Raw genomic sequence first — 27,136 nt, 5'->3', positions numbered from 1 at the left:
ATGCAGTGATCTGTGTATGTGTGTGTCCATAGGCTCTGAAGAATAATGTAGACTTGTAAGTTAAGTTATTGTTTTCAAGGTCCTATTTCTGTGCCTTTCCACTGGTCAATTCATACACACAAAAAGTTTGAAACAAATATTATGATCCTAAGTCTTTCAAAAGCAACTTTATCCACTTTTAGGCGGTGAAAAATAACCTGAAAGTCTCAGAAAAAGACATTAATGTCTGAATATTGACACCATTCATACAAAATTCATAGACTAAGGGATCCACAGGCAGTGGATTCCTTTTAACCTAGGACCTAAGCGACCTCTCCTAGCTTTCTAATTTTGCCCAGCTAATTTTTCTTTCATGCTTGAAGAAGGAACATATTGTTCCAAAAGCTAGTAGAATTACTTTCTATTTTTTGCATTTTTATAGGTAGTACTGGAAGTTGTATGTCATGATGGTAAGCTCTAGGCAGTCTTACTCTCTCTTTGTAATTTTTATAAAAGGTAAACTATAGCTGAAGACGATAATACCTTTGGCTGTTGAAAGTTGATGACTGAATGTTAAAACTGAACAGCATACGCTTATAATAGTGAATCACAAGTGGAACAATTTTGTCCAAATTTGTGATGTATGCCGGGCTTGACCAGAAATGAAAGTGAGAAAAGCAGGAGCTCCAGATGCCAAAGCATATAGAAAAAATTGAATTTTTGGTGTGGGTCAGGTGAGGTATGTGTCATTTATGGTAGCATAGTTTCTAGGTAGCAATTGGCGGAGAGGAAATGGTACAGAACTGTAATCTGGGGGTTGTGGGGTGGAGTCCCCACTTGGAAACTTTTTCTTTATCTTCAGTTTTTACATGACATATATTACAAATAAATTGAAATAATTCCAAATATTTTATTTATTAATATTTCCATAAAATGTATGAAAAGGAAAGGCAAAGGCAAATTTCGGAGTCCAAATAAATTTACAGGAAGGTATTGTAAGACATACATGAGAATTTCTTGTATAAAATTAGATACTGCTTTTGCTTTACAGTTGATGGTATACACATGATGGGGTGATATTCATCATAAAACTTGGTCGAGGGGTAATAATTTTGTTGACACCTTGCACTCATTATAAACACTGTATATTTACAATTTCATGGTTGTTTTAAAGTTTCTACATGTTACTTGGCCAAGAGCTAACAAGCAAATAAGCTCCAAAGCCACAGATAGCATTGTTACCTGCACCGGGTACCTACTGTTCACATGCAACTGGTGAAGGGTTCTTGACGGCCAAAATGAAACTAACAGAGTATAAAGTTATGTACACATTAATTACAACCCCTTTTTGCCAAGTTATTAGCAGAGCCCTCATAGGTGCTGCAAGTATAAGCCTTACTTCCGAATTTATTTGAAATCCAAAATTTTCCTTTGCCTTTTCTTTTCAAACTTTTTATGAAATTTTTACTAAGTACAATTATTGAACATCTTTCGGTTTATGTGCAGTATAAGTAAAGTAAAAATTGAAAATAAAAAAGGTTTCTGCATAGGGGCTCAACCCCATGACCCTCGGACTACCATTCTGTACACTTTCCACTTCGCCAACTACTGCCTGGAAAATATGCTAATGTAAATGCCTCGTGACTCACTCAACCTGTGCCAAAAAGTGCTATTTTTTCTAAACACTTTGCCATCTGGAGCTCCCACTTCTATCACTTTCTTTTGTGGTCAAGTAATGCAGACGAAATATTTCTCCAGATGATATTAATATTTTACTAATAATAAAGCTAGTTGGGTTATTTAATGTTTATCACACACACTTGTTTTAGCATATTTATACTAGAAAATTCTAAACTTGGTGTTTTACATAATCAGTAAAGAAGCTGCTGCTTTACAATGTGCTGCAGCTTTTCTGGATATATGTTGATGAGCTGGTGTTCATCTACTATGAGGGGTGGTCATAAAAGTTTAATTATCACCTTGAAAAAAATAAAGTTAAATGATTATTTTTTTGTTTGTTTGTCTGCAGTTTCACTAGAGGAACTGTAACAAAACAGCACAGACTGTTGATAAAGTCAATGTGGACTGTGCTAATTTGTGCTACAGTATTGTGATGTGGGGATTTCAGTGTGTACCAGGGCTGCAGATATGTACCTGGAAACAGATGAAAAATTAATTATGTAACTCTATTTTTCAAGGTGATAATTAAATACACACAACAATTATGTGGGTATACTGATTAATAATGATCATGGCATCCTCTGTGGTAAAATATTCTGAAAGTAAAATAGTCCCACATTCAGATCTCCAGATGGGGACTACTAGGGAGAATACATCAGAAGGAAAAAATATCTAGCCTTCTCCAGACTGGCATGCTGATGGCATACCTTAATGTTATTGGTACATTAAGGAACTTAAAAAGAGAAATCGAGAGGTTGAAGTTAGGTATAGTGGGAATTTGGGAGTTAGTGAAATGCAGTGGAAAAAAGAATCTGTTTCTGATCAAATGAGTATAAGGTTATCAAAACTAAGTCAAATAAGGGTCATTCAGGAGCATAACTAATAATGAACAATGAAATGGGAAGGCAGCATTATTAATAATAACAGCATAGTGAATGGATTATCATAACCAAGAAAAACATAAATCCACAACATACTACAGCAGTACAGGTGTACACACATACAATAATTTCAGTATTCCTAACAGAAACACAAGAAAAAGATTTGACAGCTAAAGGGAAATGGAAGAAAAATGAAAAATATAAATACTCAGTGAGGAATGGGATCATGTAGAACATAAAATTCAGCTGATTACAATCTCTCACTGGACTTTTCAGAGTTCCTCGCAATCTAATGTTTTCATAAAACTATTCATTTTACCTTGGATGGTAATAAATAAATATACATTAGAGGATTCAAGACATTAGACAAAAATCAAATTATGTTACCATGAATTACCACTCATTTATTATACTCATATCCATTATGAACTTGAGGTTATTTAATCAATGTTACTCAGACACAGAAGTGATCATTAAAACTGACATGCCATAACCGGATGACAATGTGTGCACATCTTAAGTAATGTAATTAGTAATCCCTCTTCTCAGCACTACATTAGCTTAGCGTAAGAAACAGTATTTGTCCACAAGTTCAAAGTAAATTAAGAATTTCCATTCTAAACATCTTTTTAGAAAACAGAAAGTAATTTAGAGCATAAACTAGTAACTTCGTGACTTAGAATATCCATTATAGTATTGTACTCAACTACACGAGCTGCTCCCTCATTACTGTGAAATATACAATTCTTCATCTGCAGCTACATACATATCCCACAAGCGACCATATGGTGTGTGGCAGAGGGTGCCCTGTACCACAACTAGCCATAAGTAATTCTGGTATCACAGCGAACATGTTAACGACACAACTACAGGTATTAGATTAGCCATTGATTACTGGGAATATTAATGATTATTTACACCATTCTATGTTCTGCGCTTACTAAAATTTATAACTTACAATAAATCTTCTCACAAACAAAGCCAAAGGAATCGTACATCTTCAAAATTATTTAACTTTATTCTCAGTTTTACAAAAAAAGTCTTGTAATATAGTAAGTTTCCTTGAAGAAACACACTAAGTAATTACAGCTTGTGATACTCTTACAAGTCACTTTTATGGTCCAGGTGGGCACTGACAGACAATATAATGTTTCTCTGTGTGGAACATTTATGGGGCAGCATTTTCCATCAGAACAGAGCTCACTATAGCAACTGACTACAGTAATAATAGTTTTTATTCATCTATATGTTTGTCACATATGTACTTATTTTGCATTCAGTACAACTTTGAACAAAAAGTGCTCTTCCACAGCACAGTGAGAAACATGCAGTATAGGTAAGGGGAATGTTTAACAGAATATCACTTCATTTTGAGTTTTGTTCCAGTATTATTTCAAGCACATCCATATTAAAAGTACTAAAATAAAATGTGAGGCAATCACCAAAAATTATAAACAACAGAGTAAGAAAATCTGGTCACAAATACAGGTATTAGATTAGCCATTGATTACTGGGAACATTAATGATTAGCAAACACTAAACATAATTTTGCACTGCTGCATTGTGCATCTGTGTCATGTGTATTCAATCATTTTTGTGAGTACATTCTACATCACCTCACTACATGTGAACAGAAGTTGTGTAAGGTCTGAGTGTGTTACTAACACAATGTACTTAATCAAGTCTGTGGAAGCGAAAGCAGTGCATAACTATCTGACAGGTTAAATGGACTCATTTGTAATGTTTATAAGAGTAAAGTGAAACATCCAATTGTCAAAATATATCCCCAACTTTCAGAGCTGCTTTGATACCAAGAATATCTCTATACCCCAACATTAGATATCAGCCTGATTTGCTCAAGCATGAGGCACATTTCAAACCCAAGTCATATGTCCAACATGAAACTACACAGACCATTTCTGTTATCTGGTTTATAGCAGTTGCTTAAATCCACTAAGATCTTGTTGTATTCCCAATCAGATCCTCATTGTAATTAATTACAGTTTGTTATTCTTATCTGGTCCTTTCATTACAATGTTGTATTCTTCTATTTGTTTTATCAGTAAATACTTTTTGTATCTCTTTCTAAAAGTACTTCACCATCTTCATTGTAACTTTTTTCCCTCTCATAAAGCTACATTTTATCTTATAGCTCTGCTATCTGTGTGCAGGTTCAGTAAGCCACATTAAAAATATAGTTATCTAGCTTATAAATCAATCAATGTGTCAACTCACACCTCCATTTTCTCTTTCAGTTGATTTATCCCTAAAAAAAAGTAGCTACAAGCTCCATAAACAAAATAGCACCTCAGGCTGGCTGCTTCTTTATATATTCTTTATTTATCATGCCACAAATAACAAGTGTAGAATAAACTGCACACATCTTTCAAATGTTAACATTTTGTACAAAGTCCATGAATTGCTTTAATATCTGTCTCATTAAATTCTAAGAATATTTACACATTTCTACATAATTCATTTTCAAAGGTATGAAAATAAATTCTGTATTCTGATGGAATTTCTTCACACAATATGAGCAATGAGTTTCCAACAAATAAAATTAGAGCCATTCAAAATACAAAAATAAATTTTCAACTATTTTTTTATGTCGCGTGTGTGTCCCACTTCACTAGTGGTTATTCCACCAGACCATGAATTATTTAATGATGTATTCCCTTTCACAGGTGAAAGAAATGAAAGGTCACCCACCGAAGAATGCAAACAACTTTTGCTGAGATTCAAGTTTGAAATGCCATTCACCTCACTTGCCTGGTTAGCTTTGCGTTTATTTTTGTAACCTGCAATAGAAAGCAAAATTTATATTTGCTACAGAATTTGAATTTCAGTTTTATTTATAAATTTTGTCCAAGTCATTTAAATGCATTAGATAATAAGTGATGGATGAGGAGAGAATTATAATGTAGAAATGTAATAAATAAATATGCAGTTTTCATGGAAACCCTGAGACATGCTGCAAAGATGAAAAAAATTATTTTAACATAATGATTTTGATTTGTTTTTGGAATAAACAATGTTAGTGACCACTATCAGACCAAAGCCTGGAAAAAGGGGAAAAAAGGAGGGGGGGGAGTGATATTACCACCTTGAAATGGGACTACATCAGTGTCAGGTAAAAGAAGCAGAATATGTACTCTAGTCAATAGATGACTTTGGATAGGATATGCATTACCCTCCAAACTTCCAGCTATGTGGAAATAATTGGATAATATATGCTTACTCTATTTACAGTACTGGAGATTTGCAGTACTGACAGAGCTTCCGTAGTGGAACTGAGAAATATAATTGTGATGATGAAGGGAGATGAAGTGTCATTGAAAGTTGTCTGCAATCATTTATGAAAAAGGGCAAATGAGACACATTTATAGACAACAACAAAGATGCAACAGATGTACAAGAGGAAATAAAAGGTGATATGAGGATTGAATGAAGAAGCGAAAGTTTTGAAGAAAATGTATATCAAACTAAGAGATGGTAGAATTCACTGATATCCACTGAAAATATGACAGTTAATTCCTTTCTAGAAATTTTTATATGTCAGTTGGATATCCGTCTTCTTAGATGGATAACACCAGCAAATATTAACAGAATTGAAACTTCCTAGCAGATTGAAACTGTGTGCCGGGCTGTGACTCGAACTCGGGACCTTTGCCTTTCACGGGCAAGTGCTCGCAAAAGGCAAAAGTCCCGAGTTTGAGTCTCGACCCGGCACTCAGTTTTAATCTGCTAGGAAGTTTCATATCAGCGCACACTCCACTGCAGAGTGAAAATCTCATTCTATTAACAGAATTTATGGAATATATGATATGTTAAAGACAAGACAACCCTGTACCAAGAATAAAAGGTTTGAGAGAATGAGAAAAATATGTTACAGGCATTTGTAAAACATTCATAAGTACATCTACAATTAAAACATTTCACAGTATGCAATATGTGCTACAAAAAATATTGCCAGCTCTGACAAACAGTGAAAATTGTGTGGCATCTTACCAAGCAAGAAACAAATTAAAAACACACTTCAAAATAAATTGTTGTTATTTCCATAAGTTACAAAATTCAGTTAAATTTTCATCATGGGAACATACAGCCAGCGAGCACTCTACTTGGCTAAGTATCTTGTGCAAAGCATGCAAACATTGGTAACCTAACATTTGTTCAATGTAATAAAGTGACAAAAATAGACACTGACATGTATTAACCCTCAGCTGCTGTGGTAATCATTATATACCAGTAGGTGAAACAAAAGCAAAGAAAAGTTATGTGAACACACAAATTATTCTTGGCCATCTTTTCAAAGATTACCTACACCAAAATCATCAGGAGCAGCTGACTGCCATAACTGCTAGTGTAGTGGTCTTTTATAACACATTGTCATGCTATGATTGGTTGACATCCATGTGATGATGTACTACCACATTGTATTGATGTCTCCAGTGGGAGGATGCTAGGGGTACCACCACTCCGTTTGTACTCTACACAGTTTTGTGAATTTCTTGTAATCTTTCAATGTTGTGACCTTGCTTCTGTGCAACATCAAAGTTAGAGCTTTTTTCTCATGTAAAGTAGTTGTTTGTCCATTATGACCCCGATGGCTCCTTTGATAACAGAGTCCTAGTGAGAAGATGCGTGGACATGATTTTTTTATCAGTCATAATTTTATGTTTATTTGTGAGACTGTACAGATGGTCTGACTGACATAGTATTTTCTTCCATAGTAATAAAGAATGTTATAAATTCCAGGGATCCAGGGAACAAGACTATCCTTTAACTGTGGACACCATTAGCTTCTTGAGTATTTAGAAAATATGTCTTAATGTCTTGATTGCCCAGGACCCTACCTACTTTACTATATGTAGACCTGCAGAAAGGAACATATCTGCATTTTGTTTCTTACAGTGTGCCAACTTCATTTCTTGATCATCACAACTGTTCATCAGATCATATGTTCCTGTGCTACATACTGACTTCTATGTCAACACACAGAGCTTGCAACAGTCAGTCCATAAGACAGTGGTTTTATAATGTTACTTAAAATCCGTCTTGATTGCAAATTTTTTTTTATTCATAAAAATAAAAAAAAAAAATAAAAAAAATAATTGCAATCAAGACGGATTTTAAGTAACATTATAAAATCACTGATTGCTGTTATCCCATAAGACATTATGTCTATTCTTGCAAAAAGTGGTTTTAAATACACTGATACAAAAAGCTGCTGATTGTTTCTGACAAAAAGCACTTGGATTCTGTGATTAAACATCTGAAGCACATGTTCCAAAAGAATGGCTATATGGATCAACACATCAAATGACACTCTATAACAAACAAAAAAAGAAAGACATTTAACAATCATGAGATAATCCACATGTTGTGTTCCTTGTTTTCTTTGAAGTTACATGGAGTAAAATAGGTATGGTCCTAGGTAAAGTGCACTTCATGCAGAAAATTGGTGGCACATTAAAAACAGAAATTAGAAAAAGTCAGAAGTTGCAGATCACAGTACCACAAATAAATGTTAAATTATATTTGATGAAACACTCATCTTAATCCATCTGTCATCAAAGAAGCTGTATGGATCACAATCTGTGACAGTAGCTTCAACAGGAACAGTGACTATAACCTTGGTGATGCATGGAGGCAGGCTCTCAGTGTTGAGAGACTAGAGAGAAGTGCCAACACAAGTGATGATGCCACTGGTATCCCTCTACTGCAGACAACCTCACATTCTCTGGCAGCTCGATGTCACATAGATGTAGCTTAACTAATCATAATCACTACTGGTTATAAAATGGCACAATAGCAGCAGCAATCCTGACAAAGCTCATGGAGGTAAAAACAGGCTGGGAAGCACTACAAATTATACTGTAGTGTTCTAAAGAGTGTGATTTAAAAAAATCCAAGAGCATTATTAATAAATCTAATATTAACAATTCAAATAATAAAATAAAAACGGTTTGGATGGTGGTCAAAAGGAAGACAGGAAAAATTAAGGAAGGTACAGACAGTATCGACTCTCATAATGGGAGCATGGTATATGAAGGTGATACTGTTTCTAATATCTTCGACGAGCATTTTTTGACAGTAGCAGATCAAATTGGCTGTAAAGGGTCTAGAGCTGAAGCCATGAGTCTTGTGCAAAACACAGTGGAGAACAAAATTAGTCAGATGCATGTACCCTATATTACAACCAAAGAGATTGAGAAGGAACTAAGAAAATGAAAAATAAAAATTCCATTGGTGTGGATAACATATCTATCAAAATACTGAAGTGCTGCTGCAAATTTATTCTTGAAGTTCTCTGTCACATATTTAATGAGTCCATGAATCAAATAGACTCAAATATGCAATTGTGAAACTGATGTTTGAAAAAGGTGATGAAGCTGATGTTTCCAACTACCAGCCAATTTCATTGTTAACAAATATCTAAAAAACTAGGGAAACTAATGTTCAAGAGAATCATGGATCATCGAATAAAAATAAAATCCTTAATAAAAATCAGTGTGGATATCAAAAGGGTACTTCAGCTGAACACACCATTTTTCATTTGTCAACCAACTCCTTGAATCCATAAACAACAAAATATCACCTGTTGGAAACGTCTGTTGATGATGATGTTTAGTTTGTGGGATGCTCAACTGTGCAGTCATCAGTGCCAGTACAAAGTCCCAGTTTTCACACAGTCCAATTTTTCACATTCCAATCTGACCACTGTCATGAATGATGATGATGATGATGATGATGATGATGATGATATGATGAGGACAACACAAACACCCAGTCCCCAGGCAGAGAAAATTCCCAACCCGGCCGGGAATTGAACCCAGGCCCCTGTGATCCAAAGGCAGCAATGCTAGCGACTAGACCATGAGCTGCGAACAGAATCTTCTGTGATCTGTCTAAAACATTCAACTGTAGGATGAGAACTATGGATTAAATGGTAAAGTAAGGATGTTTCTCAAGTCATATCTAGATGACAGAAAGCAGAAGGTAGTATTGAACAATTCTGCAATGCCACCTGCCTGCTCTGACTGGGACACAGTAAAATGTGGAGTGCCACAGGGCTCGGTGATCAGTGATCTGCCATGCTGTATGACACAAAAAGCACACTTCTCCATTTGCTGTTGACACAACCATTATGATTGACAAAACACCCAACTGCGCCAACTGCAGTCTAGAGAACACTGTGACCACAGTATTCAGAGAAGCTCTAGAATGGTTCACTTCAAATGGTCTGTTACTCATTTTTAAAAAGACTCAATTCATTCAGTTTCAAACAGCAAATAAAACCAGGAAAATATTTAAATAAAATGTGGTGACAGAGAAGTATTGAGAGTTGAGTCTTCCAAATTTCTGGAATTACGCATAAACAGCAGTCTAAATTGGTCAGTTCACATCAGCAACCTATGTTAAAGATGGAATTCAGCAGCATTTGCCATTCGCTAAATTTCATCTGCCTTGTGACTTGGAAACAATTAAAGCTGCATACGTAGGATATTTCCATTCACTTTGACGTATGGAATCATATTTTGGGGTAACCAGTCATGAGTAAGCAAAGTCTTTATTGCATGGAAGTCATCAGAATTACAGCTAAAGCACACCCCAGATGCTCTTGCAGAAATTTATTCAAACAGCTCAGGATCCTCACCATGCCACCTCATAACATATTTCACTAATGTGCTTTTTGAACAATAATTATACTGTTTACCAAATAAACAGTGAATATCATGATCATGATACAAGAAGTAAACATGATCTTCACAAAAGAAATCTCAGAATGGTACAGAAAGAAGTACATTATTCAAGCATAAAAGTATACAACAAACTTCCATTTCATGTTAAATCAGTCATTTGAGATATGACCAAATTCAAAAAACAGCTGAAACTTTATCTTTTGAATTCTTTACAGCAATTTTTTGACAGTGTGTAAAAATTAGTAGAATGTGTTTAATTGTAAGCATTCCTATAAGAACTGACTATATAGCACTGGCATATCAATTGATGACAGAATGCTTTTAATATGTATTAGAATGTAAGACTTATAATTTGTTTGTGTAATCATTATTACTATTATAATCTGTGTTGTTGTTTGAACACTTGAACATCATGTATCTGTTTGTATATTATTTAGTTTGTAAGCCTCATGACCATTTAGATATGGTTATTACTGTAATAACCTGACACGTTCTTCATCGTAGTGACACACTTGCATCAAGGATGTATGGAACACAAAAATAATTAAGTAAATAGAAGTGCAGCAGATTCTTATTTTAAGGCAGTGGCTTCTTTTATGATTATCTAAGACAATAAACTGCTGTCTTTTCAAATGTAAACAAACAATGACAAGCGCCTCTGGTAAGCAAAATAATACATCAGTTTTTAACGACAATTACATATTAACAATCTACAGCAGCAGTTCATCATAGCCTATCTGTGATAGTGACCAAATGCTTATAGTTGTTTCACATGGTGGAATATGTAGAGCCAAGTATGTAAATTAAATGAATGAAGGAATGAATGAATGAATTTAGTAACACCACTTTGTTTTTCTTTGTAACAATATGGGGAAAAACTACAGAAAAATGCAGAAAGTTTAATTTGACTTTGAATGTAATACAGAATAGTGGCAATATAGTGGAAAGAGAGAGGGCTGACTGCAAGTCTGTACTTGGATCAGATGGCAAGGGTGCAAATAGGAAATGAGACCTTGGAAGACAGCAATATCAGGACTGGTGTCTCTCGTAGATACTATTTAATATTTATTTTGAGGAAATAATGAAAAGTTGTTTGGTTGGGAAAAGATGCATCAAGATAGATGGATGGAAAATAGAATGCATAAGATACACAGGTGACATGGTGAGTCTTTCAGAAAATGGAGAAATGCTGACTAAAATACTAAATGAACTGAATGAACATAGTATAAAAATAAACAAGAAGAAAATAAAAGTCATGGTTACAGGCTTAAAGAAAAGAAGAGTGAGGTATAAGTTATATGATAGCACTCAATTATTTAGGAGTTGGAGTACGGCAGATATTCATTGTGAACAGGACATCAAAGTCAGGCACTGCTGAAAGAGGCATTTCAAAAGCAAAAAAACTCTTAGCTAATGGTTTGTACACATAATTAAGAAAGCAATTAGTGAAATACCTGATATGGAGCATGGTCATTTACAAAGCAAAAACATGGCCATTGAGAGAGCAAGACAAGAAATGAAGCTTGTGAAGTGTGGATATGGCACAGAATGGAGATCAGCTGGATTGATAGTCTGGAATGAGGAGTACTGAGAAGAGTTGGACAAGATCAAGCATGGGGGGATAGGGGGGGGGGGGGGCTATGAAGCCTAAACCTGGTGATGATTGAATATGATATCATCATTAATCATGATTGAATATGATATCATCAATAATGAAGAGAGCACAAAGAATAGATCCTAATGACACAAGGCTTCTTTACTTAACTCACTAGAAACTAAGGAAATGAAGGCTTTGCACATTTTGAAACTTCATGCTAGATTAAAATGGTGTGCCATACTTAGAGTCAAAACCAGAATTTTGCCTCTCTCACACGATGCATTTGCCAAATGGACTGTCCTGGATAGAAGAGTCAGTAAGAGCAATTCCCATGGAAAACAAGGACATGGGTTCAAGATTTAATCTGCCACAAAGTTTCAAAACAACATATACTCCACTGCAGAGTAGAAGGATTCTGGATACACACATATTACCTCAGTGCCAAACTATTAGTCTAGAAACAAAAGGTAAAAAATGTCAACAATTTTATATTCTGTGCAAAACTCATAAAGAATTTATTGTTTTACATTGAAGGAACGATAATGTCAGAGAAACAAATATTTCAGCAGAATTGTGGAAATTAGCACCACTGTACAGAGTTACCAGACAAATTTCTGTGGTGTTTCTGAAGATACTTTCAGTATTGTCCTTGCGATGCATATGTGAAGTCTGTGCACACAGAAACTGTTTCTGTGGTATTTTTTGTGAGTGCTAGTGTACATAAAATATTATTTTTGCTCCAGTTAAAACCAAAATATTGTCTAAAATACAATTCTATTCATTAAGTAAATAGAGAAATTTAAGGATATTTATTGAAGGTGACAGAAAAAAATAAATAATTCAGTGCAGATTCTGTGTTGTCTTCACAGTCCTATCAAGCGGCAGTCTTATTCAGTGTCACCCATTATAGGGGGATAGAGAGGGCTCAAGCCTCCCCCTCCCCCCCCCACCCCCACCCAAAAAAAAATCGCAATTGTTGGCGTTGTCATTGCCAAGTGTCTAATCAATACATAAAGCGGTGTGTGTGTTTGTGGGGAGGGGGGTGGGGTGTTATAATCTCAGATATGGTGAAAAACATGTTTTTTCAGTCCATGCTGTATAGGGTTCCCTGCACAACAGATGAGTTGTGTGAGAATAGCATTGGCCTATCTTATTGTCCTACTCTGCAGGGCAGTTCACACGTCAAAGCTGTGGAACAGTTTTCCAGTCCCATATGTGTAAGCTGACCTGCACGGTAGGTGTGTTATGTTAGAGTAGTATCGACCTGGATTGCATGGCAGCCTACACGTCAGGGACAACCAATGAGTTTTCAAGCCCCTGACATGTAGGCTGCCCAGCATGACATGCACGTGTTGGGAGTAGTACTGGCATGCTTCGTGAACCTGTTGTGCAGCAACTGCACATGTGGATGGGGATGACTGGGGAAAGGTTGGGATGGATAAGGGAGAGTAGGAAAGACAAGATGGACAGAGAAAGGAAGTGGAGAACCAGATGGACACAGAGAGATGGGAGAATAGTAGTAGATGGACAGAGATGTTAAAGAAGAGAAGATGGACAGAGTGTGGAGAAGGGTATCAACAGAGAGATGGGGGAAGGAGAGGCTAGCCAGACAAAGGTGGAGGAGGAGATGATGGGCAGAAGGGATGTGTGAGAGGAGGAGACAGAAAAGAGGGGGGGGGGGGGGCAGGAGATGACTTACACACATGAAGCCACGGGGAAAAGCCTAAAATAAACCTTATCCATGTACATATTACCACCACTGCACTTCATTCTACATCGACATCTCCATGAATACTCTGCATTTCACAGCAAAGTACCTGGCAAAGTGTTCATCAAACCACCTTCAGGCTATTTCTCTCTCTTGCACTCTTGAACAGAGCACAGTAAAAATGAAGATTATGTCTTTCCATGAGAGCTCTGATTTCTCTTATTTTATTATGCTGATCATTTCTCCTTATGTAGGTTGGCATCAATAAAATACTTTCACATTCAGAGTAGAAAGTTGGTGACTGAAATTTTGTGAAAATATATTGCCACAATGAAAAACAGCATTGTCTTAGTGATTGCCATCTCAACTTGCTTATCATATCTGTGACTCTCTCTCCCCTATTTCATGATAATACAAATCAAGCCACTGCCCTTTGAACTTTTTCAATGTCCTCCATCAATCCTACTGGTGAGGATACCATTCCACAAAGTAACTCTCTAGCAGGGGATGGACAAGCATAGGGTAGGCAGTCTCTTTAGTAGACCTATTGCACAGTCTAACTGTTCTGTCAATAAAACACAGTCTTTGGTTTGCCTCCCCACAACGTTATCTATTTGATCATTCCAATTTAAGGTGATTGTTATTGTAATTCCAAGGCACTTAGGTGAATTAAAAGCCTTTATACTTGTATTATTTATCATGTAATCAAAATTTAGCAGATTCCATTTAGCACTCATTTCGATGGCCCATCTTTCATTATTTAGTCAAAATTGCTGCTTTACCATACAGATATCTTATCTAAGTAATTTTGCAATTGGTTTTGCTTTTCTGATGAGTTTACTAGATGGTAAGTTACAGCATCATTTACAAATAATCTAGAAGGGATGCTTAGATTATCTCCTAAATCAGTTATGTAGGTTAGGAACAGCAGAGTCCTATAACACTTCTCAGGGGAATGCCACATGTTACTTGTGTTATTGGATGACTTTTGTTGATTATTATGAACTGTGACTTTTCTGACAGGAAATCATGGATCCAGTTGCACAATTGAGACTATACCCCATGTGCAGACAATACTATTAGAAGTCTCTGTTGAGGAACGGTCTCAAAAGCCTTCTGGAAATCTAGAAATATGGAATCAATCTGAGATCTCCTGTCCATGTGAATACAGAGCTAGTTGTGTTTTGCAAGAATGGTATTTTATGATCTGTGGTGACTATTTGTCAATAGATCATTTTGTTCAAGGTAATTCATAATTTTTGAACACAGTATGTGTTCCAAAATCCTACTGGAAATCATCATCAGTGATAAGGATCTGTAATTCAGTGGATTATTCTGATTTCCTTTCTTGAGTATTGGTGTGACATGGGCAACTTTCCAATCTTTAGGTACAAATGTCTTGTTGAGCAAATAGTTACACATGATTGCTAAGTATGGAACTATTGTATTGGCATACTCTCAAAAGAACCTAATTGGTGTACAATCTGGGCCATAGGACTTGCCTTTATTAGATGATTCAAACTGCTTCATATTCAAATACATCAAAGGGCAATACAGAACAGATTTGACAGCTACCTTGGGGAAGCGTTTCACCATTGACAGGAGCATAAATTTCAAGATGATGTGCTAACCAACACAAAATCAGAAAAGAAACACAGTTTTAAATACATATCTGCAAATTGACATTCAAATGCCAACAACTTTTGTTACACAAATTCATCATTTGAACATTCCTGTGGCTGCTGCACTTACCTGATACAGATCACCATTCATAGACTCTCTGAATGTGAATGTGTAACATGAACAGAGATTTTCAGAATACAATAATACTCCTGTCAAAGCAGTTTTCATTTATCCCAATTAAAAAAAATACATATAATTAAGCTACTCTTTTCAAAACTATGAAGGGACTATTTTTTTATGGCACTGTACATCTTGAAGCAGAAGTGGAAAACAGAATTTTGTGTGCTTTAAGGAGAAGCAAGGGGTGTGATGTAAAAATTTAGTAACCCGTTTTAGGCTCTGCAGAATTATATGACATTTCCACTAACAAAATGTACTGCTGACAAATCATTTAACACCCACAGGTATTTGAACATGTGGCAGAGAAGCACAATTAGTGAAAAGCACATTTAAGATATGTGCTTATTAATTTGTCACATAGAGATGATAAAAGATTGTAATGGGGCATACTTTGGGAAGACGTGGGGAAGCAGCCCTCTTCTGGAGGTGAGTGGAAGTGTAGACAATTCAGGTGGCCAGTCAGTTGCCAAAACTCGTTATTAACAATTATACATGAACTTAGTGTAATGCACCTGTGGCAAGCAGACAACAGGTGGTAAGCAGTGTTCCTCAGATGCAAGCATGCCGGCACGGATGTGCCTGCAGTGTGAGACAGCACGGTAGGACAGCGATGGGGCAAATGGTTGACAAGGCTAGGCAAGCTAACTCAGAAGAATTATGCAGCTGATGAACACAGAACTACAGGCTGGATAGCAGCTATGGTTGGTGGTGGTGCCCAAGGGTGCGAAACTGCCTGGAACTAACTGCATGGCCCGGACCAAGAGGCACAGCAGACTTCTGGCTGCCTGAGCTGAGGCAGTCAGATGACAGTTGTTGGTTCACAGTCCAATGATGGCAGCTGGAGTTGCCACAGATGTTCGATGACAACTGACTCTGTCTTTCAATGACCGGGGTCCTGCTGTTTTCATGTGGCAGTGTGTCAAACAACAGAAGCTACCTGAAAGCTGTTCCATTCCCAGGACAATGGCATGCAAGAACATTGGTACCAGAGTGGTGGTGTCTGCCAAATTGCTGTATTGGCAGAGGTGTTGTCTGGCTAGCAGGCTGCGACTGTGGCCTGATTATGATTCTGGGCTGCTTTTCATACTGCTAAAGTTCTATATCACTACATTTCCTCTCTGCTTAGATTAATCCAGACTACTCGATTACTGCTTAAGAGAGTGGCTGCAGCAGAGACGCTGATGTGTCCAGCATTGTTTCTGTAGTTTACATTCATCTGCATGAATTCAGAGTAAACACTTATTGTTTAACGTCTTCCCTTTGCATGTCTTTTTTTCCTTTTTATATCATGCTGTACACACGATATCACTCTTAGGATGCTCAAATGTGGAGTTTCTAGGTCCCTTGTTTTGTTTTCACCACTTTGCTTTACTCAGTGGGGTTGAGTCACTGGTCCTGACATGACTACTATGGATCTGCAGGTTAAAGGAAGGTAAAGATTGGATTTGGGCAACTCTGCATCTGAGGTGGTAGTACACAGTACTTGCTATCATCAGAATTATGCAGGCAGCCAATGTGCTGGATCCTATGGTGATGAATCGGTGGCAGTGTTGGGTTCAATATTTTTCACATGATCATTCAGATGTTCCCTCATTGAGCAACTGCTTTGTGCTGCTTTCATCTGATCCAGGGAAGCCACTTAAGTAGGTTAGGTTTTCCTCAGGCAGGATCTCAAATGGTAGGTCTAGCAGGTAGATTGATAAGTAGTTGGTGTTTAGAGTTGTGGTTCTGGTGATTGTGGGGGGCAATTGGAAAGTAGGCCCTGAGATATTGCATCATGTACCATTTATCAACAATTCCTTCCCCTGCAGATTTATTTGCTGCGTGTTGCCAAAATGACCTCGTTCATAGTGGGTACAAATGATAACTACCAATTTTGGTACTGAGAATAGCCTTAGATTTTGGAAGAAATCAGTTCCACTTGTAATAACCTTGTTGGGCACTCTGTCGCAGGCTTCTCAGAGTGAAACAGTGTGTACTTGTGAGACTCAGGAACTCTGTGTATTCTTTTTGTGAGGTAGACAGATTTGCCTAGCTCAGCACTGCAGTAACTCTGCAATCGAGAGTAGTACTTCCTCAGATCTCCCATCACCTTAAATGACTAGACTGACTTAGAAAATGTCCATCATAATGAATCCTTAAATCTAGAGCTAAACACCAAAATGTATCACAAACAAACATACTCAGTCTCCTTAACTGGCAATATACTTCTTGTTGCAAGTCTACTGATCTACTTCTACACAAACTAAATAACTTACTTAGCAAAACAGTACATGTACTGCACCATATAACATTGGTATTTCCTTTCAAAATTAAATTAGACATGCTAAGGTTCTACTAACATTGTGAATAAATTTTCACCTGAAAATTCTCTTAACCTATTACCTAAACATAAATGTTTCCTGTGAGCTTCTCTCATAAAAGCAATGCAAGCATTAGCATAGCAACAACATATACTAACAAATATCCCTGATAACTAATTATAAAACACAAAAATTAGTTCCCCAGGTCACTTCGTGGTCTTAGGCATACAGCTGTGTTGGGCCAGCTGTTGGCACATACTGCTTCACTTGCTTAGTTTTACCTTTCTTTCTCATCTTTTCTCCTTTCTAATGGGATTTGCTGATGACTCACCTTGGCTTTTTGAGTGCAAGGAATACAGTTCTTTACACAAAGCGCTACATCTTGTATCCCCATTCGTCACAATAATTTTCCACAATGCAGCAATCTGTGGCACATCATCCACTATGCCCTGCTAATATGTAATCATGAGCCTGCCTCAGTATGCCCCTGTCATAAAGGCCTCCATGGAAAAAAAGTCGATGAAGCAGAATAATACTGCTGCAACACAACATCCCTGTCATGCAGGGCAGCATACATATCAGGTTCAGAAATTCATTTCTTGCCACTTGTTGCCTATTTTTCCACTACTATTGGAGCTTGGATATTATAAACCCAAAGTATTTGTATTTATGAGGCCTGCTGTTTCTGTGCTAGATTTGGTTGACATCTATTCAGGCATTTGGGAGGAGATCCCAGACATACACAGATTCACACACTCTATATTCAAATCCCTATGCCACAGTAATGTGGCACACCTTTAGAGGAGCCAAACAGTATGGAACAACCAACTGACAAAGTTAAGCATGCAAATTGCTAGAAGTTTCAGTTAAGATATAGAAAATAAAATTGCATTATTGTTTATGTGTTTGTTTGAAGGTAAATATCTTCAGTTCTGGTAAACACTGATACCTCTGGGTGACAGTATAGTAGTGTGCTGCAATAAGAGTCAAAATGGAATTGTGCAGTCCAACACTCATTCAATTCACTGTACCGTTTTGTTTCGACTGTTCCCACCTGCAAGAAGACAAAGGCAGTGAATACCACTAGGGACTGGAGAGCGTCATGCAAAATGTGGATGAATTTAAATGCTTGTGCGAAAGTATAACAAGGAGAAAATGGAGCTACAGGGGAATAATGGAGAATGAAGACGATTAAGCAAACCATCTTAGTAACAAAATAGGTATATAATAAAAATGACCAGATACTACAAGGGAATGAGGAAGATTGTTCTGTTTCTGGCTGAGACAACAACATTAGGAAGTTATGATGTAGTACAACTAGAGAAATAATTAAGGGGAATCTGAGGGAAAATACTGAGTTCTTAAGGCGTTGCGAACGATGGTTGTAAAGATCTAGAGAAGAAGTGGATTGGAGCAATGAAGACAATACCAGAAAAAATAAGACTGAAATGGGAGACATTTCTGTGTCTCCTAATGTGAATAAATATGGACAGCATGACACAAAAAGATAGGAACCAAGTTGACTGCTGATTTCAGGAACAACAGGTTGGGAAGGCAATCGAGGACAAAGAGTTGGAAAACTAAATTTGTATACAGCAGCTGATGTGGCAGAGATCAGTGGTAGAGAATTGTTGGCATAACTATGTGTCACCCACATCATGCTTGCTTGTACAGCGCCCCTTTGAGTTGTGCTTACCTTGTGAACTGCTGACAAACTGGGTTGGGAGCATGAGCTCTGTGGCATTCTTCCACACTTACTCCAATACACTCTATGGTGTCCACCAACAGAATATCACAGCTATGTGTATTCTATACTGAAATCCCTGTTAAACTCCTCTTCCTCCAGCACCTGTAGCTATTGGTGCACCTTTTGATAGCCTCACCTCTTCCAAACCAAAATTGTCTCCACTGTCTGGCACTACACATCTTCCATCAACTTCCCATATAAAAAATAAAGTATGTTGTATGAAAAATTGTTGACCCAATTCCTCTTTCTATAGCAACAACTCTACTACATACAAAGTATTAATTGGTAGATCATCTACTACATTTATTCAGAGTGGCCTTCCTGAACTTTTTGTTATTGTATCTCACAAGATGAGTCTAACAGACCATGTACGCAGTTTAATTGGCTTATCCAATGTCTCAAGTGTTTGTTGTGACAGTTCAGTTCTTTCAGCAGTAATATCAAGATGGAACGATGTTCCACCCAGCTCCACTGTGCTCAACTGTTGATCAGCTTTGATGTGATGTTTAACTAGGAAGTCTAGCTCAAGAATGATGCAACTTCTGCGTACACTAGGGAGAACATCCACACACACCCTGACACCCCCCCCCCCCCCTCCAATTCAGAAACCCTACAATGCCAAACCAAATGAGTGAAGACCATTACCACCGTCACTGCTTAGTATACAATGTGAGGGGTTCAAATTCATGGTGCCAAACACAATCTGGCTAGCCGTAGATATCTATGATCCTGTATCCACCAAGAACTTACAAAAACTGAGCTGAGGGAGTCAGATGGCCTGAAGATGGTGGATGTGGCTGCATCATAAATTCAGTAACGACTGTCATGGTCTATGCATCATAGTATGGTCCAACTGTGCCAATGATGATGGACTACACTTGGTGGTTTAAATACACCACTGGCCATTAAAATTGCTACACCAAGAAGAAATGCAGATGATAAATGGGTATTCATAGGACAAATATATTATACTATAACTGACATGTGATTACATTTTCAATTTGAGTGTATAGATCCTGAGAAATCAGTACCCAGAACAACCACCTCTGGCCGTAATAACGGCCTTTATACGCCTGGGCATTGAGTCAAACAAAGCTTGGATGGCATGTACAGGTACAGCTGCCCATGCAGCTTCAACACGATACCACATTTCATCAAGAGTAGTGACTGGCGTATTGTGACGAGCCAGTTGCTCGGCCACCATTGACCAGACATTTACAGTTGCTGAGAGATCTGGAGAATGTGCTGGCCAGGGTAGCAGTCGAACATTTTCTGTATCCAGAAAGGCCCATACAGGACCTGCAACATGAGGTCGTGCATTATCCTCCTGAAATGTAGGGTTTCGCAGGAATCGAATGAAGGGTAGAGCCACGGGTCGTAACACATCTGAAATGTAACGTCCACTGTTCAAAGTGCTGTCAATGCGAACAAGAGGTGATCGAGACGTGTAACCAATGGCACCCCATACAATCATGCCGGGTGATACGCCAGTATGGCGATGACGAATACTCACTTCCACTGTGCGTTCACTGCAATGTTGCCAAATACGGATGCAACCATCATGATGCTGTAAACAGAGACCGGATTCATCCGAAAAAATGACGTTTTGCCATTCGTGCACCCAGGTTCGCCGTTGAGTACATCATCTCAGGCACTCCTGTCTGTGATGCAGCATCAAGGGTAACCACAGCCACGGTCTCCGAGCTGATAGTCGATGATGCTGCAAACGTCGTCGAACTGTTCATGCAGATGTTGGTTGTCTTGCAAACGTCCCCATCTGTTGACTCAGGGATCGAGACATGGCTGCACGATCCGTTACAGCCATGCGGATAAGATGCCTGTCATCTCGACTGCTAGTGATATGAAGCCATTGGGATCCAGCATGGTGTTCCGTATTACCCTCCTGAACCCACCAATTCCATATTCTGCTAACAGTCATTGGATCTCTACCAACGCGAGCAACAATGTCATGATACGGTAAACCGCAATCGCAGTAGGCTACAATTCGACCTTTATCAAAGTCTGAAACGTGATGGTACGCATTTCTCCTCCTTACACGAGGAATCACAACAGCATTTCACCAGGCAACACCGGTAAACTGCTATTTGTGTATGAGAAATTGGTTGGAAACTTTCCTCATGTGAGCACGTTGTAGGTGTCGCCACCGGTGCCAACCTTGGGTGAATGCTCTGAAAAGCTAATCATTTGCATATCACAGCATCTTCTTCCTGTCAGTTAAATTTAGCATCTGTAGCACGTTATCTTCATGGTGCAGCAATTTTAATGGCCAGTAGTGTATCACTGCCCAGGGCTAAGTTTCGTGGAAGTGCTGTGTTTCCATCTTACTTGGAAACATAAAAGTCTTGACTGAGTCAAGAACAATTCATAGGCAACCCTCATCACCTCCCCCTCCCCTTGCACCTCAAATGTAATCATATTAATCACATGGGTGCCCCTGGTCCTACTCAGTCTTTGCAGGAAGTAGCATACATAAATACCACTGAACTAAATGTTGCATCAATATACCTTGAGATTATTCTGTTTGTTGGGTACATAAAAGTAAAATTTAGTTTTTAGTGTAGTGTGTGATTAATGTATGCCAAGTGTAGAGAATTCTTTATAGCAGAATTTGGTCACTTCTGTTATCATGGTCTTCTGTTGCGTCAAAGATAATTACAACCTGGTATAGAAGACTGGTAACTACTGTATATGTTTTATCACAAAGGAAAATAAGAAGGTGGACAACAAAAGAAATTATTTGCACATAACTTGTTTGCTAGAAACAGTAGTCATCAATGCGAATGCAAAAAGATTGGTAAGCATTGGGCACAGTTGCTTTATTACCACGAAGAGTTTAAGGAAAGACTTTACCTGAAAACAGTGTTAGACATGAAATGATTGCAGATCAGAGGCATAATAATCTATATCAAATGTTAGACGCTGAAGATGGCGCTGACTGAACAGTGTAATGACACATTGCATGTGTACAAAAATAGTAAAAACAACAGTTCATTATGTAAACAGTGTATAAAGCGTATTATGAAAGGAATCTTATGTGTAAAGTGCAACTATTGGCTTCATGAAAAGTGCACTAGAGTGAACCTAAAATTCGTAAGTGACGATCTGCCATGGTCTTGCTCTGATTGTTTGCAACTGTGAAACAGCCGAACTTGTAAGAGATAATAGATAAATAAACTGCATACTCAGTGTTAAATACTGAAGCATGTACCTTTCCTACAATGAAGGCTTTTAATTGTTCATACATTCTATTTAAATCCTTGAAGATATTTCTTGAGCTTGGAATCTACTGCATATCAAAAGTGCATCAGTCAGTGTACAAACCATATGTAAAATAAATCTATAGTCGGTAGCAACATAACAGTCACCAGAGTGAATTTGATTTTCAATGCTTTATTGGGCATGGTCATGTTGAATGAGGAACACACTTGCCTTTCTCTGACAAAATAGTAGTCCAATTTACCAATGTTGGAAGGATCTGCAGTTTAATATGTAACAAAATGATGATGTTGAGTGGCTTGTTTCACATACACAGAAAACATTCAGAGATAACAGCAAACAATAGAAAAAAAAAATCCTGATAAACAGGGAATATAGCCCTTTCCATTTACATTTTTAACCTACCAGATAACCAACAGAGCTATTAAACTACACGATAAATAGTGTGAAAACAAAAATAGAAAAAAAGAGTGAGATGCATTAAACTCTGCATAAAAATAACAAAACAGCAGTAAAAGAAAATTTAAAAGCTTATAAATTCTGAAAATTGTTTACTACTTTGATGGGAAGTGAGAAGTATATCAGACAATAAATTACATAACTTAGTCAATATTTTAAATGAAAGTTTGTAGAACAACCAACATTATGAACAGAAGACTTAGCACTATTATTGGGACAGTTGGCAAAGCCTGGCAGGCCCAATTCATGAACCATCATTACTTTGAAGTTATCGAAATTCAAAATTTGAATCAAAATGCATATTACTCCTCAAATTATGGTCTGTAATCTTCAATGAAACAGGATGCCTTCGAGCAGAATGTCTTGGTGGTTGTTCAACTGCTGCTCTTATCAGCTACACATTTTCTAGTGTTCTGATGGATCTGCATTGGCCATGTGTATCTCTTCTTTGTGTACTACCATTTTCCTCAAACTGCCATACCCAGAAGTGCATCATGTTCACATTAGGAACAGCATTGTTGTGCTGTTGCCAAAAAGCTCTTTGTGTCATGATTACAGATTGATCATTTTCAAAATATGCATGCATGACAAAGCCCAATGTGCTCTGGTCCAAACCACATTGGCTACTGAAACAGGGTCACTGATGGAACAAAAGGAGACCATGTGCAACTTCCTACCCCAGCACTGATCAAGCAGTTATCCCTCAAAACTGCTTAGTCAGTTCTACCGCAGCCTGTATGTGTGGTTGCACTGAAACACAAATTTATTTATTTTTTATTTATCTGGCAGGTTCCGTGGGACCATGCAAGCCAATGCTTCTTGATCATGGAATAAGGCAGTACATAGTTTACAAGACTGATAAGAAAATTTATAAACCAATTTGAGAGAGTGTATGTATAAATAACACGTTACAGAGAAAAATTCTTAACTACTATGAGGAACTTCTGTACAGAAAAGGAGTAGTGTGCCATAAAGAAACCTTCAACTTGGATCTGAATACTTGAGGTTAATTGCTCAATTGTTTCAGTTATCTTGCAAGTCTATTGAAAATAAAACCTGCTGAATAGCACAAATCTTTCTGTACAGAGCTTAAGGAAGTATTATCCAAGTGCATATCTTTCTTTGTCTCGTGTACAATGAATGAATGTTGTAGTTTCTTCTGAATGAATACATGTTTTCAACAACAACAAGTCCCTTGATGCAATCTGTATACAGGGACAGCAGATTACAATTTTGAGACACCTGAACAAGAGCCAAAATGAAGTTCGTGGACTGACACCATGGATCAGTCAGACAACCCTTTTCTGGTTCTTGAATATTCTTGGTGAGTGCCTCAGAATATGACATCATATGAGATAATAGAGCGAAGGTAAATAGAGTAAACAAGTATTTGTGTTTCAGCATCAGAGACAGTGGAGATCATTCTTATAGTGAAGAGAGCAGCATTTAGCTTCACCAACTGATCTTGAACATGATACTTCCAAGAAACTCTTCCATCAACCCTCAGTTCTAACAATTTAAAATGGTCAACTTCACTGACTGTTTGACCAACTTTGGACACTAAAATTTCTCTTTTACAAGAGTTCCATGCCATAAACTGTAAGCATTACAATTTTTTTATTTATTTCTGTTCTCTGGAAGCCACATGCTGTTACTGACTACTCTGTTAGTTACATCATTTATATTATATCCCATGTCTTTCACAATAATGCTTGTGTTATCCGCAAACAGAAATTTTTTTGAGTCATCATTGATATACAGGGTGAACCGTAACTCAACAGACTAACTTTCAATGGTTGTTTAAAGAGACATTCTGAGTATTTTGCTACAAGGGACCAATGGTCTCCAGCAGTTCATTACTGAGTTATTGGTTTTCATTTAGTTGTTAAACCCAGTTATCTTTCTATCTGTACTGCACTGAAAACAGCACACAACAGTGTAGATGTCAACAGCATGTGATGTATGTTTTGTTTCTATTCACTCACGGTACATGTTGTTGACACCAGTAGTACCCATTTTATACTTCGTCTTCAACCCTGCATTCAGTATTATTCAATTCTGCTTGGGTTTGTTTTTCTAGCAGTGGTAGTTATGCATTAACAGTGATATACATCTTAACTTTAGTATCTTGTATGTAGGTACCATTTAGTTAGACGTGTATATATTGAAAACTGTATGATAGTAGCCATCAGTAAAAGCAACCATTTACTTACTGTAGAGGTGTGTGTTCCAAAACTGATGATTCAGTATTTAACTTAAATTCTGTTGTTTGCATAAAACTTACAACACAAAATTCACTGTGGGTCATATGACAGATGATAGATTAACACTACTGACTAACAGTTTTGCTATTCCATTCATGAAATAAGCATCACAAAATTTATGCTTGATGTGTCTACAAACACAGTAATTATTTACAAGTTGTTTGCACAACCCCCACATGAGATCTGTTTGGGTGGCAGTATGATGTTTCCATCCTGATGACTTTATCCCATTATCTACCATTTAGTTTTTTAGTTAACCTCTCAGTTTAATTAGTCAAATGAATCACTAGTAGTTTTGCTAAGTTTAGAATGTGAAATTATACAAGTTGCATTGCTAGTTGGCAAAAAATTATAATGTGTTGTGATCTATGAAACAAATACAATAAGGATGTCTTCAGCTGAGGTAGTGGCAGTTTTTGGTGTTTTTTTTTACTTTTAGGCAGATACAAATGCATCCATGTCTTTCCACACGAAAGAGTGATTGCATAGCTCAAGTGAGATGACGTTCTTGATGCTTATATTCATCCTTATGCTGGTACAACAGGTGACCGTTTAAGCATGAAACACAAAAATGCTCACCTACATAGAGCTCATTTTCTGCATGAATATCCTGAACAGCAAACAATTCATCCAATTTAGTGAACAGCTTACTGCAGCATGTATGAGAGTAACTATCACCACCTGATGATGATGAACAGCTGTTTCAATGAAGCATTGTGGGACACACAATGTTATCCCACTGCAAACCTGAGAAGTTTATTCGCATACTGTCTGCAGTTCAGGTCAGGAGACGCACTGAGTGTGGTTGAGCATCACTCTCTCTCTCTCTTTTTTATGAAATCATCACCTGTTGTATCAGCATAGTTGTGGTGGTTGCTGTTGTCACTGCAGCAGCTTGCTACTACCACCCACTGACATCAAGTGGTTGTTTCAATGAAATATTGTAGGACTTGCACAAAGTTATCCAGTGCCAAACCCAAGAAGTGTATTTGCAACAGATCTGTCAGGGAAGCCTGAAAAGTCACATCTGCAAATAGTGTGTCTAGTACCCTCACTGTATGATGGTGTTTTCACATTTTACTTATGCTTTTGCATGTGCTCAACACTTAAATTAAGTTTAATCATGTTTGACGCATTGTTTTTCAATTTACAAAATTAAATGTAAGAATCTGTTGTGGAGTGTTGAAGGAAAACATAAAAGGAATGAGAGTGACATACACAAAAAACACAGTCAGAAACATGTTATAAGGAAATTCAAAATAATAGTGATACACACATCTGTGAGGAGACCAACCCTTTTAAAGCATGTCCAACTGCTGCGTGTCATGCACCTGCAAAATTTGACAGTTTTGTCACTAACTTGGACAAACTCAGTTAAGTGTTTACTGGTTCAGCTGTCTTGCAGTATACATGCTACCAATCTATTTATACTCTGCTGCTTTACTCTGAAGTGGTGAAAAGAATAGAATGTGGTTTAATGATCAGAATTTTTAAAAAGTGTTCCATGCCTTCACTGTCAAACGAAAGTGTCCATTTGGATTATAACATGACATCTGTAAAAGTTTTAATGTCTGTTGGTGTTAAGAAAGAAGCTACCAAGCAGTTTGTCAACTGTATAATTTGTAAGGATATGAAATGGAATGATCACACAGGCTCAATGGTAGGTAAAGTGGGTGGCAGACTTCAGGTCGTTGGTAGAATACTCGGGAATCATTCCACGTCAAATCAACACACCTATTTTACCTCACCCTCTTAGATTTTGCTGAAAGTTG

General features: G+C 37.4%; 1 protein-coding gene across 1 annotated transcript in view; it reads right to left on the bottom strand.

The window, feature by feature from the left end:
- Positions 1-27,136, bottom strand: part of LOC124722539 (osmotic avoidance abnormal protein 3) — a 372,346-nt gene that overhangs the window by 1,685 nt on the left and 343,525 nt on the right. The window contains exon 17 of the mRNA XM_047247684.1: positions 5,250-5,338. Within this exon, the coding sequence (XP_047103640.1) occupies positions 5,250-5,338 (89 nt within the window). The remainder of the gene's footprint in view (positions 1-5,249; positions 5,339-27,136) is intronic.

The sequence above is a fragment of the Schistocerca piceifrons genome, chromosome X (genome assembly GCF_021461385.2).
Source record: "Schistocerca piceifrons isolate TAMUIC-IGC-003096 chromosome X, iqSchPice1.1, whole genome shotgun sequence".
Taxonomy (NCBI): domain Eukaryota; kingdom Metazoa; phylum Arthropoda; class Insecta; order Orthoptera; family Acrididae; genus Schistocerca; species Schistocerca piceifrons.
This window is presented reverse-complemented; position numbering and strand designations above follow the sequence as displayed.